The following is a 21,958-nucleotide window of genomic DNA, read 5'->3' on the forward strand; positions in this document are numbered from 1 at the left end:
AAAGCGATCACAACGCGGGCCTGGGGGGGGTTCCACGGCGGTGATCTCTCCTAGTAACGTCGGGCAGAGGGCTATTTTTCCGAGTGAATGAGAGGACGAAGCGGCGGTTGCAGTTGGAGGCGTTATGTCCTTTTTCCGAGAATGAGAGAGATGCAAAGCGATCACAACGCGGGCCTGGGGGGGGTTCCACGGCGGTGATCTCTCCTAGTAACGTCGGGCAGAGGGCTATTTCTTTCCGAGAATGAGAGGACGAAGCAGCGGTGAAAGGCAGTTCGAGGCACAGCCACAGTGGGTAAGTGAGTGGGGGGGGGGACTGAAACTGAAATGCGACGATCCGAAACGAAGAGGGGGGGGCCTACATTGCTGCCTCGGGAAAAACCATGTAGAAACAGGAGGGGAGGGGAATCAAGTGTATTCACACACACACTAGCATGGGTACCTCCATTTTAGATCCCCTTGACATCTGCGTTGGTCTATGCCGTGCATGCCGGCGAGGCCGCCTCCAGTACGTCGTAATGGATACGGCATGCCGCATAGACCAGACCTCTTTTCAGGAGGGGGGGCTTTTAACTCCCGGATCACATAAACGGACCTTCCTAGAGACATCGGTGTTACTTTCTATGTTGTCCGGGCGCGTATAAATATGAAGCACATTAATCATAAAAAAAACCAATAAAACGCTTTAGAGCGTTATGCGCAGACGGCGTTCGATATTAATAAAACGCTTTAGAGCGTTTTGCGCAATCGATGAGTTAAAAGTTGTTTTGTTTGTGTGGTTTCATTTATAGTTTTTCACGGTGGGGTAAATAAAGAGCTTATTTATCATTTATTATTTGTGGTGGTACTTACATTTGTATTGGTCGCGGTTTCCATGCGGACAGAGAGCAGGGCTGCACAAGGCAATCAAGTCTAGATCGGCACAGACTCGCTTGAGGGCTTTATAAGCCACTTCCACTCAAGGCTGCTTGGTTTCGGACGACACTTAATATGGCGCAGCTTCGCGTGAACGCGCATATCGAGGGCAAGTGTGTAGGGCGAGTGGCGAGGAGCTGGTTTCAGAAAGGGAGCCAGGGGTTAACTGGGGACTGGGAGGAACTCCTTATATGGTCAGCAGCACACTCTATATAGTAGGGAGGATTATCACAACAAAACAAAAAAAGAAGTGGTTTTTGAATTAAGTGAAATCACTGAATATACCATTAATTTCCGGTGCTATAATGAGGTTGACAGTTTTCTGAAAAACCCCATGTTTCTATATCTGTGGTTCTCAAACTATTTCATGTCACCCAGAATTATATGTATTTGAGAGAGGGCAAAGATTTGAGTTAAAAACGTTCGCTCTGAAAGAATATAATTCAAAGATTTGTGTCACATTTTCGCGATTTTTCTAAAATTGCAGACCTACAAGCTCGTAGCTCGGCTATAAAATAGCTCAAACTAGTGCCGGTTGTTTAGGCTATTCAGGACCCACTGCGGTGGTGTCCGATTCCAACTTAAACCGGGATGTTTTTAACGGTGCGAATTGGAATGGTGGTCTTAGTAAAGCTATGCAAGGTATCTGGGTTGTAAAGCCAGACACCTCAGGTTCTTATTTGTTAATAAGGTGTTCTTGATCTGGGATCTTGTGTCTTGCTTGGGGGTCCTGTAGATTCTGAGGATCTGAGATCAGTGGAGATACTGGGTGCGTGGCTTTGGTATCTGAGGTTTAGAGGCTGGGGATCTGCTTTTTATGATGCGTGCAGGTCTAGTGTCACCATGATGTCGCCACTGTGTAATCCATCCTTGGGGTTTCTACATTAATCTGAGGTCAGCGCTGGATATCACCGTTGTCTCCATATATGGGACTATAGGTTATCCCCATATATGGAGCTCTAAGTAAAAGCCTTCGTAACAGCGGCACTCGGTGCCACGCTATGAGCTTGTAAGATCTGCTATTGTTCAATAGCTAAAGTATAACATAATGCTTAAAACACCAAAATGGGCTAAGTTTTTATTTTTGACAGTTCAGAGAAACGATACAAACTGAAGAAAACAGGCCTGCTCTCATTTAGCTCAGCACAGCAAAATGGCGTTACAATTAAAACCGATTTAAATGTTCACAATTGGTTAAATATCACAAAAAGTCTCAAAATGGAGCGAAACTGGTTTCTTAAAAGATGCCTTTTCAATTTAGGCTGGTTCTACTTCAATTTATATCATAGTGTAATTTTATAATAAACATCACTTTTGTTAATGTTCTGTCTGGAAGTTTATTAATGCGGGAGTTTAGAATTGCCCTCACTGACAAAAAGCAATGTGACGGGGAGTGGAGGAGCGGCACCTCAAAGGTACGTGGAGAGATAATTATGGCAGCGGAGTGGCATACCAACACTGGCCTTCAAACGCCCCATACACTCAGAGCGCTCCCTTTTAATCGTGGCGATCGCCAGAGGGGAGGACTTGAAAACTATAGTAGAAACCAGTTGGCTCAGTCACATGCTGACGTGTTCTATGCAACCTGAGACATTATGATCTCTGCTTTCTCTATGCAGGCATTTAACCCATTCATAGGCCTGACGTTGACATTAAAAAAAATGTCTTTTAAATTCTAACAGTTTTCTGAAATACCTGTTTCCGTATCAGTGGGGCTCAATATTTCATGACCCCAAAAATTACATGTATTTGGCCCCGGACCCCCATCTGAAAATATGTTGTTCCAGGAACCCCCCAGAAGCAAATATTTGAGTTAAAAACGTTCACTGTGGAGGAATATATATTCAAAGATTTGTGCCACATTTTCACGTTTTTCCAAAAAATGGCAGATCTCGTAGCGCTTCACTCGGTGCTGCGCTATGAGCTTGTAGATCTGCTATTTTTCAATAGCGAAAGTATAACATAATGCTTAAAACACCCGTTTTGAATTAATAAGACATCAAGATTTATAATTTCCACACACAATATTAGATATAACACCATACCATGAATATTGTTCCCAATACAAAATTGTAGATACAACACCAAACCATGAATATTGTTCTTGCAAGATATGGCACCACCATATCTTGCAAGTCAGATCGCACCTTACAAACCCTCCCGAGCACTCAGATCAGCCGACGCAGGGAAGCTGCAAGTACCCTCGCTAAACCTTAGAAGAAGACTGCAAAGACTGCAATGCCTACGCCAAGGGGTGATGTCACTCTCTGTACCTAAAGGTCTTTGAACGCCAAGTCTGAAATGTTCATATGCGTTTTGTCACATCCGTTATGATACTGAGCCACTAACAGTCTTGTTGACCGATGTGAAAAGATGCAGAAAATCTAAACTGTACGTAAAGTAATTTTGACAGATGACAATATCAGAGTTGGTTTAAAGTTAAAGGGAGTGCCACAATTTTGTTATTTTTCCAGTTTTTCATGCGTCTATGAGGTGAAAGTACTTCATTAGACACCCTGGAGTCGTTTTTATGTGCAATGGTGCATTTAGGGTTTCTTCCTGGAGGCTGAACACTTGACAGTCAAACGGGCCAATAAAATAAATAACCCCTCCCCCTTTATCATACAACTACAGCTGTGGGTGCGGCTTCAGTTCAGGTGTATCACCGATTCACCACCCATCCACCCTGGGCAAGACCTACGCTGAAAAGACTATCATCAGAAGTTGCGGGATTTTAGCGGAAGTATTGCCCAAGGAAATGACGTTGATGCTTTACAAATCAGTTTACATTCTCCGCGAATGAAACAACTGTTGTGATTGGTCGGGAAGATATAGTATCCGGGGGAAATACATTTGACGGCTGTTCCGGAGGATACAGTACATCCGCCGATAGCTTCTCTGCCTTACGTTGTGACCAGGCTTTTCTTTTCGCAGATAAGTAAGCCTACCACCCATCACCACCCACCAGGAAAACCAGGCATACTTAAAGATGGAGTGCCACCATTTTTGTATTTTTTCAGTTTTTCATGTGTCTATGAGGTGACAGTACTTCATTAGACACCCTGGAGTCGTTTTTATGTGCAATGGTGTATTAACTTTGTATTTAGGGTTTCTTCCTGGAAACCCTGAAACCCTTGACAGTCAAACGGGCCAATGAAATAAACAGTAATATAGTGACATCACATTATCAGCCCCCCCCCCCCTTTATCATACAACTATAGCTGTGGGTGTGGCTTCAGTTCAGGTGGATCACCACCCATCAGGCAAACCAGGCATACTTAATGAACTGGTGGGCGTGCCCACATAAAAACAACATTTTAACAAATACTGTACACTTTTTTGAAAAAAACGATACCTCCTTATATAGCAATAAGACCTGATGATCATGTTTTAGGGTGGAAAACAATCACGGCACTCCAGCTTTAATGAATTGGTGGGGGTGCCCACATAAAAACGACATTTTAACAAATACTGTACACTTTTTTGAAAAAACGATACCTCCTTATAGCAATAAGACCTGATGATTATGTTTTAGGGTCTTTAACAATAATCTGTAAATTCCAACATATGAGCTTGTGTTCATTTCATCGCACTTGAAATGTTCAGGCGTAAGGTGCAAAGTCCTTACCAATGTGCAATCTTTTTCCCCCCTTCAAATCACATACAAAGCAGTTTGTCACACTTGATCTGAACATGGAGGCGATGTCATTTCTCCTGGAGTGCTTGTCATTCATTAAGGATGGAGTCTGGTCTGTCATATAGCCTCGATACCCAGGATTTCATTTCGTCTGTGCGAAAAATGAAAGCCTGGATTTACGTTATGGGCTGCACTGGCCTAAAAGTGGGATGTGGTGTGCACCCCTCAAAATAACACCGTGAGGAAATCATTACCAGTGGAAAATGAGGAGAATGGCTGAAGAACCCACCATAGTACAGCAGATAATAGGAACGATCTTTCACTTGGTGATACAAGCGTGAAATCTGGCATGAACATGCCTCTGCGTCACCTCTTTAACGAAAAATCCAATATGGCGGTCATTTTTCAAGATGGCCGCAAATAAAAAAGGCCTTTTGTGGCGGTTCTGGACAACCATGGGTGCGGCCGACTCGAGACCGGGCACTGCACTCCCTGTGGGTGTGTGGAACGTGTGTGTCGGATTTGAAGTCGGTGGGGCGAACGGTTCTCGAGTTACGTGGATTACAGATGTACACACGCACACAAAATTCATGCAATATAGCAGATCATTGGAACGGTTGTTCGCTTGGTGATACAAGCGTGGCATTTGTCATGAACCTTCCTTTGGGTCAACTCTTTAACTTTTTTAACCGAGCCATCCAAGAATCCAATATGGCGGTGCTATTTCAAGATGGCCGCCACATCTAAATGTTAGCCTATGTCTACATTTCTTACAAATTTTAGGAAAAAATTCACCATTATAGATAGATAGTTTATTTTATTTTATTTTTTATATTTATATTATCATTTTTTTGTTATTATTTTTAGTTTTCATACTGAAAATGGTAGCATGCTAATGCTAACTTAATGCTAACATGGTAGCATGCTAATGCTAACATAATAATGCTAACATGGTAATATGCTAGCATGCTAACATAGCATGCTAACATGCTAATGCTAACATGCTAATTAGCATTAGAAAATGGTAGCATTATCATGCTACCATTTTCAGTATGAAGACTAAAAATAATGACAAAAAAAAAATATATATATATATAAAGAATAATAATAAAAAAAAAAAAAAAAAAAATCTCTATCTATCTATAATGGTGAAATTTGTCCTAAAATTTGTAAGAAATGTAGACATAGGCTAACATTTAGATGTGGCGGCCATCTTGAAATAGCACCGCCATATTGGATTCTTGGATGGTTCGGTTAAAAAATTAAAGAGGTGACCCAGAGGCATGTTCATGCCAAATTTCACGCTTGTATCACCAAGCGAACAACCGTTCCAATGATCTGCTATATTGCACGAATTTTGTGTGCGTGTGTACATCTGTAATCCACGTAACCCGAGAACCGTTCGCCCCACCGACTTCAAATTCGACACACACTTTCCACACACCCGCAGGGAGTGCAGTGCCCGGTCTCGAGCCGGCCGCACCCATGGTTGTCCAGAACCGCCACAAAAGGCCTTTTTTATTTGGCGGCCATCTTGAAAAATGACCGCCATATTGGATTTTTCGCTGGCTCGGTTAAAAAAGTTAAAGAGGTGACCCAGAGGCATGTTCATGCCAAATTTCACGCTTGTATCACCAAGTGAAAGGTTCTCTCACAATATGGCTGTTAGCCGCTGTACTACCACACCGTCTAAGAAAAAAACCAACGTGTGCCGACTCTGTGGAAATAACTTTGACAGTCCGTTAGAATGGTATACTCCAGCAACCAGTGGTTTTCTGATTCTGGTCGACACAATAACAGTGCTGCACTGGGGGGGAGACCGGGTCTGACGGACAGATCGGTGAACCAATCAGGGTGTGCACAAATCTGAGCCGCGGCCCTCCAACCTATGCCAGAAAGGTCTAGCCGCGTTAGCTCAGGCTAGGTCTGTCGTATAACCAAAGAGCTTGAAATCAGCCTCATACAGCTTGTAGAGTTCCCTCCGGGCGTCTACGGGCACAGTGCTGAACCAGTCAGCCAACAAGTTGCTGGTTGAGAGGTTCCCGGAGTTCCTCGACACGGGGAAGTCCACCACATCGTCTACTCTCAGCTGACGCAGAAGCTGCTCAGCGTCCTCCTCGAGCGACTCCATGTGGCCCACAAAGTCATACTGGATCTGGCAGGGGTGGCAAAGCCGGTGCATCTGCAGCCAGTGCTCATCGAACGGCTTGTCCTGGGAGTCCAGGATATAACGGATGAAGTGGGCAAAGGACGGACGAAGCCCCATGGCGAATGCATCACGATCAGAGGCAGGGGCCACTACGTTAGCGTAGCGCCGCAGCATTTCCCGAGCGTAGATGTAGAATATTTCGTTGTCGGTGTGTTTCGCAAACTTGTCGCGGTAGGCGGAGATGAGGCGCACAAAGGGATCCCGCACAAACAGGAACTTTGTGTACTTTTTTAGCTTCATCTTTGAGAAATAAAGCATCACAGAAAATGCAATTGAGAGGGTGATAGGATTTGTGAAAATGCAGCGCACATGAAATGCTACACAGTTTACATATTATTTTTTTAAAACAAGGACTGATAGCTCAGTAACAACTCTGCTGCTTTTTTTAGTTATGAAATTAAGCTCCGGAAGGATATTCTTCCTTCAAATAAGTGATTTAATAAATGTCAACATATTGATAATTATTTATTTATTTATTAGACCAGCTACCCGTTTGTGGAACTTACCTTCATGAGCCGGCGTGAGTCGCCGCCATAGCGGTCTCTGAACTTGTCAAAGGTGAAATGTGTGTTGGGGTCGTGGATCAGATTATTGGGGACAGCCAGTGGGTCCTTGTAGGGGGTACCGTCCTGCTGTCGAATCCCACTCAGCACTATCATGACCCGCTTCCAGTTAGTGCACCCAACCTATGGAATAAGTTTGAAAGTTGCCAGAACCTGCATCCGTGATACATTATAATTCAGTGACGTAGAGTCTGTGGGGGCCGGGGGGCCAGGGCCCCCATGAGGAATTGGACCAGGGATCTCGGCCCCAATTGGACCTTGGCCTCGGTTTGTCCCGTTTGTACTGCACATGGTTGCGCCCGTTCACGCAATTCTCGTCTTGCATTGACTTTGTATGTAATCGCACCGCTCTAACCATCCAAGTCTGGCACCTTCACACCTCTTTTTTCATAACTGTCCGGGACGGGCGGTGGACCACGTTGCCTGTCCCTTGTACACATGCAGATCAGGCATTGAAATGCTAATCTGGGTGCTTGTTTTCACCTGCCAGGTATGGGTATGCATGCATACAGTACGGTAGTACTCTGCTTAGGTTACTTGTTCACAATATGAAACCACCACCAGCAAGAACACCCTGGCTGGCAACAGCGATGCCAGCCTGCCGTTGAAACCTTCCGCCGTCACAGCGACAGTTCTACAGAACCTGCCGAGGCGGACAGGACTAGCCTGCAATTCTGTTCATAATCTAAACACTGTGACAAGAACTGTGTTAAGAACCATAAACGCTTGGGTTTAGTGTGAAACGAAAAAGAAAAAACGATCGGTTGGGCGGGCCCCCATGACGATTATAAAAACATTTTGTCTCTGCATTATATCATTTGTGAAGTTAGTTTAGATGCCCATATTGTCATGTCTCTGCTCAGGAGAGAGCAGAGATTAAGTGTACCCACACTTAAGCAACCCCTGGCGGGCTTTTTCGACTCGGGTCCTGCTGTCGGAGAACCACGCGCCCCTGGAATACTTTGACACTTAGTGCAAAAAGCGACGCACGCCCCTGACCCTGAGACGACCCAATGGGCGAGTACCCGAGTACCCACACTTAAGCACCCCCCGGCAGGCATTATTTGACTGGGGTCCCGCTGTCGGAGAACCACCCGCCCCTGGGACAACTCAACAATTAGCGCAAAAAGCGATGCACGCCCCTGGGACGACCCAGGGGCTTGTAACAGGCTGGGGACGTGCGCCCAGGAGGCCATCCGCGCACCCCTGGGACTTTCCGACACTTTAAGAGACGAAAATTGTCAGAGCTAAACCCGGGGGGTGGTGGTGAGTGCGGCTGGTGTGATTGCTGCCGGTCAGCCGCTGTAAGCAATAGCATGCAGTGCCGTGGTGGTAGCCTACCGACCCTACCCTATAAGTTTAGCCATCCTCGCTTCGAAAATAAGTTTGCCCTGGCCTTGACAAACTTTTTGCTTTCTCCGGTGCTATTGCTGTGTCTCTGCTCTGCTTTCTCAACAATCAAATGAAGAATGAGGTTGTCGGGACGTGTGTGTCGCGTTTATATGTCGTCACGTGAAAACCGGTTCTGTGAATGGGGGCCATGCAGGCACCTGGCAGACACGTTTCACACCAGTGTGAAAAGACTTCAGATATCAACTCAACCCCCTCCAGACACACAGGACACAGACAGAATAGATCTGTCTGACACACTGTCGGCCTTGCGAAGCGGCTAGGCGGCGGCCTATAGGCGATATAGTTCAATAATAACTAATTTTGTCGGAGGGGAGGCAGAAACGTAGCAAAGTAAGGCATTACTTTGCTATACAGTAAATCCGCCTCCGCCCCTGGTCCAAAATGGGTTAATTCAGGGGTTTTCAACTGATTGTGAACGAGGGACCACCACCCTGACTTAGATATGGGCTAAGAGAAGTGCTTTTGTATCATAATGTTTGTTATGCATCCCATGTGTATACAATAAATTATTTTCTCAACCAATGGTCCAAACAAAAAAACAACAATACTACAGTACAATGAGTACATTACTAAATCAATCGCATGTTGAAAACTCCTGGGTTAAAAGAGAATTCCATGCTAGAAGGCTTTCTTACCTTTATTTGTAGTTGTTACGTCCCCACCAAAGAGGTCCAGGTGTTATTTTGTGCAAAAGTGCATTATTGGCTATTTCTAAATACAAGCCCTCAATGGGGGTACAAAAAATATTTTTTTTTGAGCGATGGAAATAAGTGAATTAGCACAACACCCCAGTTCCCCATTCAATGCAATGCAATTCAATTAAATTATTGAGGGCTTATTGTAGGGGAAATAGCCAATAACTTTTGCACAAAATAACACCTGGACCTCTTTGGTGGGGACGTAAAAACTACAAATAAAGGTAAAAAAAAGCCTTCTAGCATGGAATACTCCTTTAATTAATGACCAAATTCCCCCATCATAAGGGCTACAGTACATGTACCTTGGGAACGTAGCAGTAGATGATGCCGTGTTCGTCATTCACTATAAGATGGTCCAGTTCCTTGTCAGGGATGTCATCGAAGGAGCGTTTCTTCAAAGGGAACGTGAAGTTATCACTACTGCACATCTCCTGAAGCAGAAGCCGCCTCTGCTCCTGTCCGTTCAGTTCAGTACAGTTCAGGAAGGTTTACCTCTAACAATTCAACTCTGAAGCCGTCCATGAAACTTTACTCAATCGTCACTGTTTTGTATAAATTATATATTACTTCAGCATAATATGACAGAGTTGACGGTGGAAATAACCGATGTAACATGTGAGCGTGTCTGTATAATATTTTCCCCAATTAGTTTTGACAACATTTTGACCGTTTTTGCCATGCCCAAAAGGTTTCAAAGTGGTTAAAGCGTAAGACCACTTCTTGAGATTTGGGTTGTGTACGGTAGTTACCTTGCCATGATGTAACTCTTTGAATTTGATCATTCAAAATATGCCCCTCATTGACTTTTTTATTTCTTGTCCACATTTGGAGTTACATCATGGCAAGGTAACTACACAACCCAAACTTATTTTTGTTTATACTTTAGCTATTGAAAAATAGCTAATCTGCTAAAGGTCTGCTATTTTTTCATAATCTTGGGCAAAAATGCGGTACAAATCTTTGAATATATATTCTCTCAGAGCGAACGTTTTTAATTACATATACATTTTGGGGTCCTTGACATGAAATATTGAGCATCACTGATACAGAAACATGAGGTAGCCTATTTCAGAAAACTGTCAGAATTTAGAAGACATCTTTTAATTTCAAAAGTCAGGCCTAAATGGGTTAAACTAAAGGGATCGTGACAAAAGTTTTTGTATTTGCACCCACCAACTTTTAACATTCAGTGGATTTTCTGGCTCAAACAACTGCTCAGATGTTCCTGTGGACTGTGATGCAAGAGTCCACAAATCCTCAATATGACATACCAATTTGCCAGCTGCAGATGTCACTGTTGAGGCCTGTTTGCCTGTTTTCATTGCAACTCAAAAGGCTTCAGAACACACAGAGAAATCCACTGAATGTTCAAAGTGCAGGTTGTGTGGGTGTAATTGAGGTCATACAACCTAAAATAATAATAATAGAAAGAAATTAATGTCGTGAAACCGTTTTGTCTGTTTTTTTAACCGATGAACATTATATATATATATATATATATTAGGGCCGGGACTAATTGCGATTAATTTTGATTAATTAACTACAGAAAAATGAATGCATTAAGAAAATTAACGCATTTTAATCGCACTATTTTTTTCACCGCGGAACGTTGTCACTGGACAGTTTTCAGACGGACCTGCGCACCAAGTGTCCGTGTCCTCTTCAGACAATAACACCACCAGAAACCGCAGACAGTTCACTAGACTGGGGGAAGCCGCTGAGATTACTTTGCTTGTCCCCGTGGATTGGGAATAGGATTTAAAAGGCTATACGATGGTAGCGTGGATTACAGCACAGTTGTGTGCAATTATTCAATAAAGAATTATTACCCCTATTACTACAAAAACAATGTTTTATTGCTTAAACTTATGTATTCACTATTCATTGATTCACTAGTATACCAAAATCCATTTGAAAAAATTGCTTTCTCACTGTTCTCGGGTCAAATAATTATATGCGATTAAAATGCGATTAATCTAGATTAATTAATCGCAAAGCCTCTGATTAATTAGATTACTTTTTTAATCGAGTCCCAGCTCTAATTTATATATATATATATATATATATATTAGTGGTGGGCATAGATTAATTTTTTTAATCTAGATTAATCTCACTGCAATTCTGGAGTTAATCTAGATTAATCTAGATTAAAATGGCTCATTTGAACTCTGCCGAAAGCATTGAAAATATGTGTGCGCTACCTAAATAATGACCAGAAGTAAATCCTTGAACGGGCCACGTGGCCCATTAGACCAGGAGCCCTATCATAATTGGTAATGAAAATATAATAATAATATTCAATACGATGTACGTGTGTTATACATTGTTTATTCAGTTAAACACGAATAACCATAAACACGTTACCATACAGGCAATTTGAAACAGTGGGTGCAAGAACAAAGTACCCCCTTTTCTGGGATATGACATTAATTAAACTGTAAACCTAGAGGTGATGAAGAACTGTTTAGAGTCAGTAGCTTTGTGACATGATTTGAGTCCAACCTCTACCTCTCCTTCTTCCACCAGTCACTCAGACACACCAGCTTGTTCACATTAGTGCTGTCAGTTCACCTCTATAATCCAATTCGAATTTCATTGCTTCATTATTTGTAATATTCGGAAATATTCGAATATTTACATTGTTTATTTTAGCTCATATTTAGCCTATAATAATACACAGAATAACAACCCATTTTTTAATGCTTGCGCAAGTTGGTTACATTGTATTATTAGGCTACTGCCTACCGTCATTGCGACGCATTATCACGGGCCACGGCCCGGTTAAAAACGAGAATGATACACGCCATGAACTGACCATAGACAATATCCCCTTTACAGCTCTCTCTTTAGCCTATTAACCAAATTAAAGTCGCCACAATCGCCAGCCTATACACGTAGGACTGGACAGAAAGAGAGTGCAGAGAGTACAGACAATAATATGCCATACTATTAGGCTGTTGCGCTGCGCTCCTAATGCCTTCTCCACGGCGCGCACCGTGGCACATGAACAATAACAACTCCACGTGGAGTGGACCCACGACGAACCACGTATGAATTAGATAATTTATAAGAAATGGCACGGCGGCCATCCTTGCAGGCAGTGACAGAATGAGAATCCTTAGGCTGTAACCTGTTCATTTTGGGGGGCATCAAACAACAGCCTGTTGATGATGAATGATACTATGAAACTAACAATGAATTAACTAGTAGGCCTACTCACCTAATGACGCCGCCACGGAGGATATACCATGTTTAACGTAATTCCAAAGTGTTTAGCCTACATTGTTTAAGTCATAGACGCATGCGGTTTTTGGCTAAAAGCATGTTGTTGTTATTATTCCACTGCCACCCGCACCGGTACCGGTAGACTCAAGACTGTCATGGTAGCTGGCTACAACCTGAAACAACTTCCTCTTCCTCTTCAAAATAAAAGCTACTTGTAACAATACTTTTATTTCTTAAGTGAACTACAGGATGTAGTAGACGCAGAATGTATAGTGCATAAATCACACAGAAGGCAGGAGAAATAAACTCCGCAGGCAGTCGGGGCTTATTATTTTTAAATCTTGCCAACAGAATGAACTGGGATAATAAATGATAAAAGCTCCATTCGAATGGCAATTTGAAACGTGAAATTCCTAGTTTGCTCGCTTTATGCAGTCAATGCAGACCCAGCTCCCAGACCCAACTTTGAGAATAGATTAATGGCGATAATTTCTTTGACGCGCGATAATATTCTCGCGTTAACGCAGCACGTTAACGCCGATAACGGCCCAGCATTAATATATATATATATATGTTATTACTCAGTCACAAGCTCTTGCAAATAATGTTCATCGATTAAATCATCATCATACTATAATTCTAACAATGTCTGAGTGTCTGTGTGTGTGTCAGAAACACTGCCGTAGCTCCTTACTACCTGCACCAATCACTCCTTTTCACACAGGCATTGACCATATGAATATGGAGGGCGTAACGAAGCCCTTTTTTCGATTTGACACATTAATGATTATTAATTAATTTATTAGTCAATTACAAACGCACCCGGGAGCAGTACCCCCCACGGCCACAAGGGGGGGGGGGCAAATATCTCACAACGGGTAAGGACTAGTATTAAAAAAACATATTGAAACAATGTACCGCTACCACCAAATCAATAATAATAATAATAACAAGGCATGACACCAACACAGTTAGTTATGGGCTTGTTTGTGTATTGCACATTAATGGTAACTGTTATAGTTAATAATTAAGTTCATATACATATAATCTAACCTGTCTATCGTGGAGCTTGTGGGCGTGGCGTGGAGCATGGAGGGGCTCGACAATAAGGTCGTCCAGGTAAAAGATGATCAGGAGGACCATGAAGGCAGAGCCCAGGAGGATGACCGCACTGAACCATCTGGACGTTCCCATGTCGTCAGGGCTGCGGAGATGTCAATTAATAATAATCACAATTATTTCAATCGCTTTGAATGCGGTTTCCAATAAATTAATGATTGTTCCAAGTGAAAATAGCAGCTCCACACTTGTATATCGGCTCTTTTCATTATTTCCGTGTGGCAGCATTGTTGTACCATTATGTCTGATGCAGGGTTACAATTGTAGTAGCAGTATGTCTGATGCAGGGTTACAGGCTTAATCATTGTAGTAGCAGTATGTCTGATGCAGGGTTACAGACTAAATCATTGTAGTAGCAGTAGGCCTATGTCTGATGCAGGGTTACAGGCTTAATCATTGTAGTAGCAGTATGTCTGATGCAGGGTTACAGACTAAATCATTGTAGTAGCAGTATGTCTGATGCAGGGTTACAGGCTTAATCATTGTAGTAGCAGTATGTCTGATGCAGGGTTACAATTGTAGTAGCAGTATGTCTGATACAGGGTTACAGGCTTAATCATTGTAGTAGCAGTATGTCTGATGCAGGGTTACAGACTAAATCATTGTAGTAGCAGTAGGCCTATGTCTGATGCAGGGTTACAGGCTTAATCATTGTAGTAGCAGTATGTCTGATGCAGGGTTACAGGCTTAATCATTGTAGTAGCAGTATGTCTGATGCAGGGTTACAATTGTAGTAGCAGTATGTCTGATACAGGGTTACAGGCTTAATCATTGTAGTAGCAGTATGTCTGATGCAGGGTTACAGACTAAATCATTGTAGTAGCAGTAGGCCTATGTCTGATGCAGGGTTACAGGCTTAATCATTGTAGTAGCAGTATGTCTGATGCAGGGTTACAGACTAAATCATTGTAGTAGCAGTAGGCCTATGTCTGATGCAGGGTTACAGGCTTAATCATTGTAGTAGCACTGTAGCAGTATGTCTGACTGATGCAGGGTTACAGGCTTAATCATTGTAGTAGCCAGGGGCGGAACTACCGGGGTGGAGGGGGGTGTCCTTTCACCCCGGCCCGTGACTCCAGGGGCCCGGGGCTGTCAGATGATCGTTCGACGACCACAAGACATTCAGAGAAAGCTTGACTTGTCTGCTTCCAGGAAAAAATTAAAATAAATCACATTGGCTGTAGAGCATGTAATGATACCTTTGATGTCATATTTCTTCCCTGTGTGTGGGTGGTTGAATGACTTTGCTTTGCGTGTGAAATTACATTGTTGGCATCTGCCACTCAGGTGGAAGAGCGCATCACCGCATGCCTGGCTGACATCTCACAGTGGATGTCCTCCAACCACCTCAAACTGAACCCAGACAAGACTGAGCTTCTCTTCTTCCCAGCTAAGTCCTGCCCTATGCGGGAGCTAACTATTTCCGTAGACAACGCCCTGGTAACGTCTGTCCCAACAGCCAGGAATCTTGGTGTTGTCCTGGACAGTCAGCTCTCGTTCAAAACCCACATCACAGCTGTCATTCGTTCCTGTAGGTTCACACTCTATAACATACGACGAATTAGACCGTTCCTCACCCAGGAATCAGCCCAGCTCCTAATCCAGACAAGTCTTGTCAAAACTCGACTATTGTAACTCCCTCCTTACTGGCCTACCAGCATGTGCACTTAAGCCTCTCCAGCTGATCCAAAATGCCGCAGCTCGCTTGGTCTTCAACCAGCCAAAATTCTCACATGTCTCCCCCCTGCTCCGCTCCCTCCACTGGCTCCCGGTCGCTGCCCGCACAGAATACAAAACTCTGATGCTGGCATTCAAAGCAACCAAAGGTATGGCTCCCCCATATCTTGCAAGTATGATCGTACCTTACAAACCCTCCCGCGCACTCAGATCAGCCAACGCAGGGAAGCTGGAAGTACCCTCACTAAAAACGCTGGGACAATGCTCCACACGTCCCAAACTCTTCTCCCTTCTGGCTCCAAAACTGTGGAATGCACTTCCCATTGCAGTCAGAACTGCAGCATCACTCCCAATCTTCCGCCGTAGTCTGAAAACCCACCTTTTCAGACTCCATCATGGCCCATAGCACTTACCCCACCCCCTTAGATAGCATTTCTGTAGACTTAGATAGCATTTGATACAGACTTATAGCATGTTATGTAGACAGCACTATAATTGCATTGTATGTAGTCATAGCATGTCATAGTACATATGTATAGCATAGTAGTATAGATGTATAGTTTATATGTATAGCTTCATTATATAGATATTCCACTGTTACTTTCTTAGCTTAGGCTACGCATGTTTCTTGATAAATGTTTTTATGTGATGTATTCCCATGCTTTTTTGTTCTTGCTTAATGTAAATCGCTCTGGATTAAGAGCGTCTGCTAAATGCCTAAATTGTAAATTGTAAATTGGATAGTTGCCAGGTGCCAGGTGCACATAAAAAATGTGTGGGTGTGTCATTGTGAGCAAAGTCATTCAACCACCCACACACGGGGAAGAAATATGACATCAAAGGTATCACTACATGCTCTACAGCCAATGTGATTTATATGCTCAAGTGTTGGTGTGGTCTTCGGCAAAACATGAACACCTTTAAAAACACGCATATCCGAACACCGGAGCACCATCCGCAAGAACGTTATCACTAGCCCTGTAGATGTACATTTCTGTAAAGCGGGTCATAATGTCTACACACTCAGATATACAGGGATTGAATTGAACCAACCCCCACGTAGAGGGGGCGACATCAATAACATCCTGTTAAAACGTGAGCTTTTTTGGATACACACATTGCAGACTCTTGTTCAAAAAGGTCTAAATGAAGACCTTTTCTGAAATTGGCATCCTGTGTTTGGGGGTATAGAGATATATATTTATATATGCATTTGAGTCTCTGTGCTTTACATGCCCATAGATAAACATGGACTTGTTCTCATTTCCATGGACATCCACGGTCATGTGATCGACACATTATCTTTTCCTCGATGGGTTTCATCCTGGTTGTTTCTGGTCCATATTTGTAACTGACCCGTTTTTAAATAAGGTATTTTGTTGTCCCTCATTTTTACTTGCATTTAGAGTAGACAAGAGGCGCTTCTTAGGTAACAGTATATGATGGCCTGATCAGCCTGAGTTCTCTGTGTATGGTTACAATGTCTGTAAATGTTTGGGAAAATATGATTACAAAGATGCCCAGAACATTGGGATGAACCTGTGTAGTTTATGGCTGCTCCAACAGTAGTGGCAACAAAAAAACAGAAAAAAATAAAAAAACGTAACGTCAAAATATCTACTGCGGTGGCTGAGACCAGAGCCATATAGTAATGGTTGAGACAAAGCAGTAAAAGGTCCTGAAAGATACATAACGTCATGGCGTCTTACCCAATACCCAATCTTTCTGTTTTAGGAACACAAGGCTGCTGTACTTTATACCTCATAATAAGCATTAAAGTATGAGGTATAAAGTACAGCAGCCTTGTGTTCCTAAAACAGGGTCGAACCCCGGCCTCCAACTCCTCTAAACCATTAAAACGGTCGGGTCTTTCGCAGGGTCGTTACAATACTGCAGATACAGGTGAGGTTACAGAGTAATTATATTATCACTTACCTGAAATGCCTCGATTATATCCTTGAGTCCTCAATTATATAAAAAAATGTAATTGTATTAACCAGTTTCTTGATATGTACATTGTACACCTCTCCTGTGCAGTGAGTGGTTAAAATGTGAGCTGTATTCTGTGTAGTGTGTAAGCTTGAATTTGTTTGGAACTGCACAGCTTAAATTGCATTTAATGACTCTCGATCCCGCCTTCATAGAAGCATCTCTACCTGGCTCTTTGTATTCTGAAATACATACGTAGCCTACAGGCAGAGCCGGACTAACAATGGAACTAGGTGGAGCTTAAGCGCCAGGGCCCGAAGCTTGCAGGGCCTGGTACGAGACTATAGGTAATAGGTTAGGTACAGCTGTTGCTTCTTTCGAAAAATATAACGCAACATAAGAACCCCCGCTAGTGTTTTTGGTCTTCTCGTCTGACAGTTTCTGTAGCAGTTTTCGGGAGGGGGGGGAGCAGTCTGTTTGGGGGGGTTCCCGACGGCTGCGCGTCGCTTCCTCCTCTGACAGAGGGGAAGCGAGTAAGCGACGCCGTCAGAAGCCCCCTTGCTCAGGAAGGCCCCCTCACTCAGACGGTCCAGGGCGAGATGCCCTAGGCAAACCTGTTTTAGTAGGCTATAGAAGCCATAATTAAGTAACCCATTTAGACCCGAGGACGATTCTACAAAATAATGCCTTATAAATCCTGTTAAAACCCATGTTTCTATGTCAGTGGTTCTCAAACATTTTCATGCCAAGGACCCCCAAATATATATGTAATTGGCCGCTGACCAGCCATCTGAAAATATGTTGTTCCAGGGACCCCCCCCAGAAGCAAAGATTTGAGCTAAAAACGAACACTCTCAAAGAATATATTCAAACATTTGGGCCACATTTTTACGATTAAAAAAAAGATTGCAGACCTACAAGCTCGTAGTGCGGCACCGAACTTGTAGATCTGCTATTTTTCAATAGGCTAAAGCATAACAAAATGCTTAAAACCGAAAGGGGTTCCCGCCCAAAATAGAAAGGTGTGACGAGCAGGACCGAATCTGCCAGAAACGGTTAAATTTTTCGCATTTGCGGCTATGGATGAAAATGGAATCGCTTTTGGCTTTTGGTTGATTATACCACCGTTTGTGATTTGTGGCATTTTTTGTAAAATAGCCCCCTCCCACTAACTTCGGACGACGATTAAGGCCGAACGATATACGGACATTTGTTTTTCTAAAAGATCAGATCTAAATGGCGGAAAGTCTATCCAGACGGAAATAGGCGTGGCCTATATGTGGAGATGCGTCATGATCCAATGAATCCAATCCATTTATTGATCCAATAAATTTAGATTTTACGACCTACGGTTCAAGAGTTATATGCCAAAACCTAAAGTGGGCTGTTATAGCGCCACCATGAGGCCGACTGATATAATTATAAGTTAAATAATTATAGTAAGTGTTATGAATTTACCCCCCAAGTTTTGTAACTATAGTGCTTTCAGTCTCTTGAGGAAAAAAAACTTTAATGTGATTTTTTGCATTTTCCCATTCATGTCAATGGGGAAATTTAATTCACAAATAAATTATTATCAATATCATGTTACAATCACAATAGTCTGGTTTCCCTGTTAGGGCAACCACACTAATAAAGTGTAACAAGTAACTATAGTGTGGTTCAACCACACTAATAATTATAACTTGAGTCTGGATTTTATCAAATCCTGTGTTGAGGAGGATCACACAAGTAGCCTATAGCATGCACTTTATGAACAAAGTAAGACCAAAGCCAGACAGTGAATTAAAATGTTTGATTATTACAGTCTGCTTGAGGTTTAATGCATCTTTAAACATAATATCAGACGTGTAACTGGTACATATAAACTGAAACTCGTCTTCTCCTGCAGTAGACCTCTTCCCATCGCTCACTCACTCACTCACTCACTCACTCACTCACTCACTCACTCACTCACTCACACACACACACACACACACACACACACACACACACACACACACACACACACACACACACACACTTTAAGAATGTATTTAAGAATGTCCACACAAAGGAAAATGCACAAGGACACAAACATTATGGGACACATAGGCAGCAAGAATGTCACTCAGCAGCATCTCTGATGGCCAATTAAGCATTATTACACGAGAGGGTGTGGTTTAACGTGATTATTGCCACAACCGCAAGCATCACTTGCGAAGTATGTATAAATTACTTTAGCATTAGTTATAAATGTTTTAGCAAACATTTACGAATGTCAATGTTTAAAGATTCTTAAATGTTCTACAATGTTATCATACAAAATAACGATTTACCAATGTATATGAATAGGTTATGAATCATCATGGACCATCGTCCATGATGGTGAAAAATTTGGATATTATTAAAAAAATATGGATTGCAATTTTATAGTGCTTTTCCAAGTGCTCAAATCACTTTACAATGGTCCATTCATTCATACATTGGGAGGTGAAGCGGCGGACAGTCGACATCGCAGCGTCCTCATAGTACAGCGGCTAACAGCCATATTGTGAGAGAAACTTTCACTCGGTGATACAAGCGTGAAATTTGGCATGAACATGCCTCTGGGTCACCTCTTTAACTTTTTTAACCGAGCCAACGCAAATTCCAAAATGGCGGTCATTTTTCAAGATGGCCGCCAAATAAAAAAAAACTTTTGTGGCGGTTCTGGACAACCGTGGGTGCGGCCGACTCGAGACCGGGCACTGCACTCCCTGTGGGTGTGTGGAACGTGTGTGTCGAATTTGAAGTCGGTGGGGCGAACGTTTCTCGGGTTACGTGGATTACAGATGTACACACGCACACAAAAATCGTGAAATATAGAAGATCATTGGAACGGTTGTTCGCTTGGTGATACAAGCGTGAAATTTGGCATGAACATGCCTCTGGGTCACCTCTTTAACTTTTTTAACCGAGCCAGCGAAAAATCCAATATGGCGTTCCAATATGGCATTTTTCAAGATGGCCACCAAATAAAAAAGGCCTTTTGTGGCGGTTCTGGACAACCGTGGGTGCGGCCGACTCAAGACCGGGCACTGCACTCCCTGTGGGTGTGTGTAACGTGTGTGTCGAATTTGAAGTCGGTGGGGCTTCAAAGATGACTTGTACCAAATTTCACGCTTGTATCACCTTGTGAAAGATTCTCTCACAATATGGCTCTAGCCACTTCAGTATGAAAACTAAAAAATAAGAAAATAATATAAAGAATAAAATTATATATATATATATATATATATATATATATATAAAAAAAAAGAAAAACTATCTATCTATCCATCTATAATGGTGAATTTTTTCCTAAAAATTGTAAGAAATGTAGACATAGGCTAACCTTTAGATGTGGCGGCCATCTTGAAATAGCACCGCCATATTGGTTTCTTGGATGGCTCGGTTAAAAAAGTTAAAGAGGTGACCCAGAGGCATGTTCATGCCAAATTGCACGCTTGTATCACCAAGCGAACAACCGTTCCAATGATCTTCTATATTTCACGATTTTGTGTGCGTGTGTACATCTGTAATCCACGTAACCCGAGAACCGTTCGCCCCACCGACTTCAAATTCGACACACACGTTCCACACACTCACAGGGAGTGCAGTGCCCGGTCTCGAGTCGGCCGCACCCACAGTTGTCCAGAACCGCCACAAAAGGTTTTTTTTATTTGGCAGCCATCTTGAAAAATGAACGCCATTTTGGAATTTGCGTTGGCTCGGTTAAAAAAGTTAAAGAGGTGACCCAGAGGCATGTTCATGCCAAATTTCACGCTTGTATCACCGAGTGAAAGATCGTTCCTATTATCTGCTGTACTAATAGGGACACTCAGGGATTAAGGCGAAACACCCCCAGGTGAATAGGGAATAAAAGTTAAATAATAGCTATCACAATGAAACTTCTCCAGTTGATTACTTATATTAAAACTAAGATTTTTTGTATTACAAGTTTTCTGAAATTATGTTTAAATATGCAAATTAGGCATTATATGCGCTAAATCTGAAGATCGGATAAAGCCAGGTTCAAAATTATCATTTAATTTTGTTGACACATTTTGTCGACACACACGTTACACACACCCACAGGGAGTGCAGCGCCCGGTCTCGAGTCGGCCGCACCCACGGTTGTCCAGAACCGCCACAAAAGGCCTTTTTTATTTGGTGGCCATCTTGAAAAATGACCGCCATATTGGATTTCTCGCTTGCTCGGTTAAAAAAGCTAAAGAGGTGACCCAGAGGCATGTTCATGCCAAATTTCACGCTTGTATCACCAAGCGAACAACCGTTCCAATGATCTTCTATATTTCACGATTTTTGTGTGCGTGTGTACATCTGTAATCCACGTAACCCGAGAACCGTTCGCCCCACCGACTTCAAATCCGACACACACGTTCCACACACCCACAGGGAGTGCAGTGCCCGGTCTCGAGTCGGCCGCACCCACGGTTGTCCAGAACCGCCACAAAAGGCCTTTTTTATTTGGCGGCCATCTTGAAAAATGACCGCCATATTGGATTTTTCGCTGGCTCGGTTAAAAAAGTTAAAGAGGTGACCCAGAGGCATG

General features: G+C 42.8%; 1 protein-coding gene across 1 annotated transcript; it reads right to left on the reverse strand.

Annotated features, from left to right (window-relative positions):
- Nucleotides 1-6,464: 6,464 nt before the first annotated feature.
- LOC310865240 (carbohydrate sulfotransferase 12-like) lies at nt 6,465-13,851 on the reverse strand (the record flags this gene model as incomplete). Its single annotated transcript, XM_083774266.1, has 4 exons — nt 6,465-6,998; nt 7,265-7,444; nt 9,735-9,887; nt 13,711-13,851. 4 exons carry the CDS (start codon nt 13,849-13,851, stop codon nt 6,465-6,467), a joined length of 1,008 nt encoding a protein of 335 aa, XP_083630392.1.
- Between the last annotated feature and the right edge of the window lie 8,107 nt (nt 13,852-21,958).

Source organism: Protomyctophum parallelum, assembly GCF_964188405.1.
Source record: "Protomyctophum parallelum genome assembly, chromosome: 10".
NCBI lineage: Eukaryota > Metazoa > Chordata > Actinopteri > Myctophiformes > Myctophidae > Protomyctophum > Protomyctophum parallelum.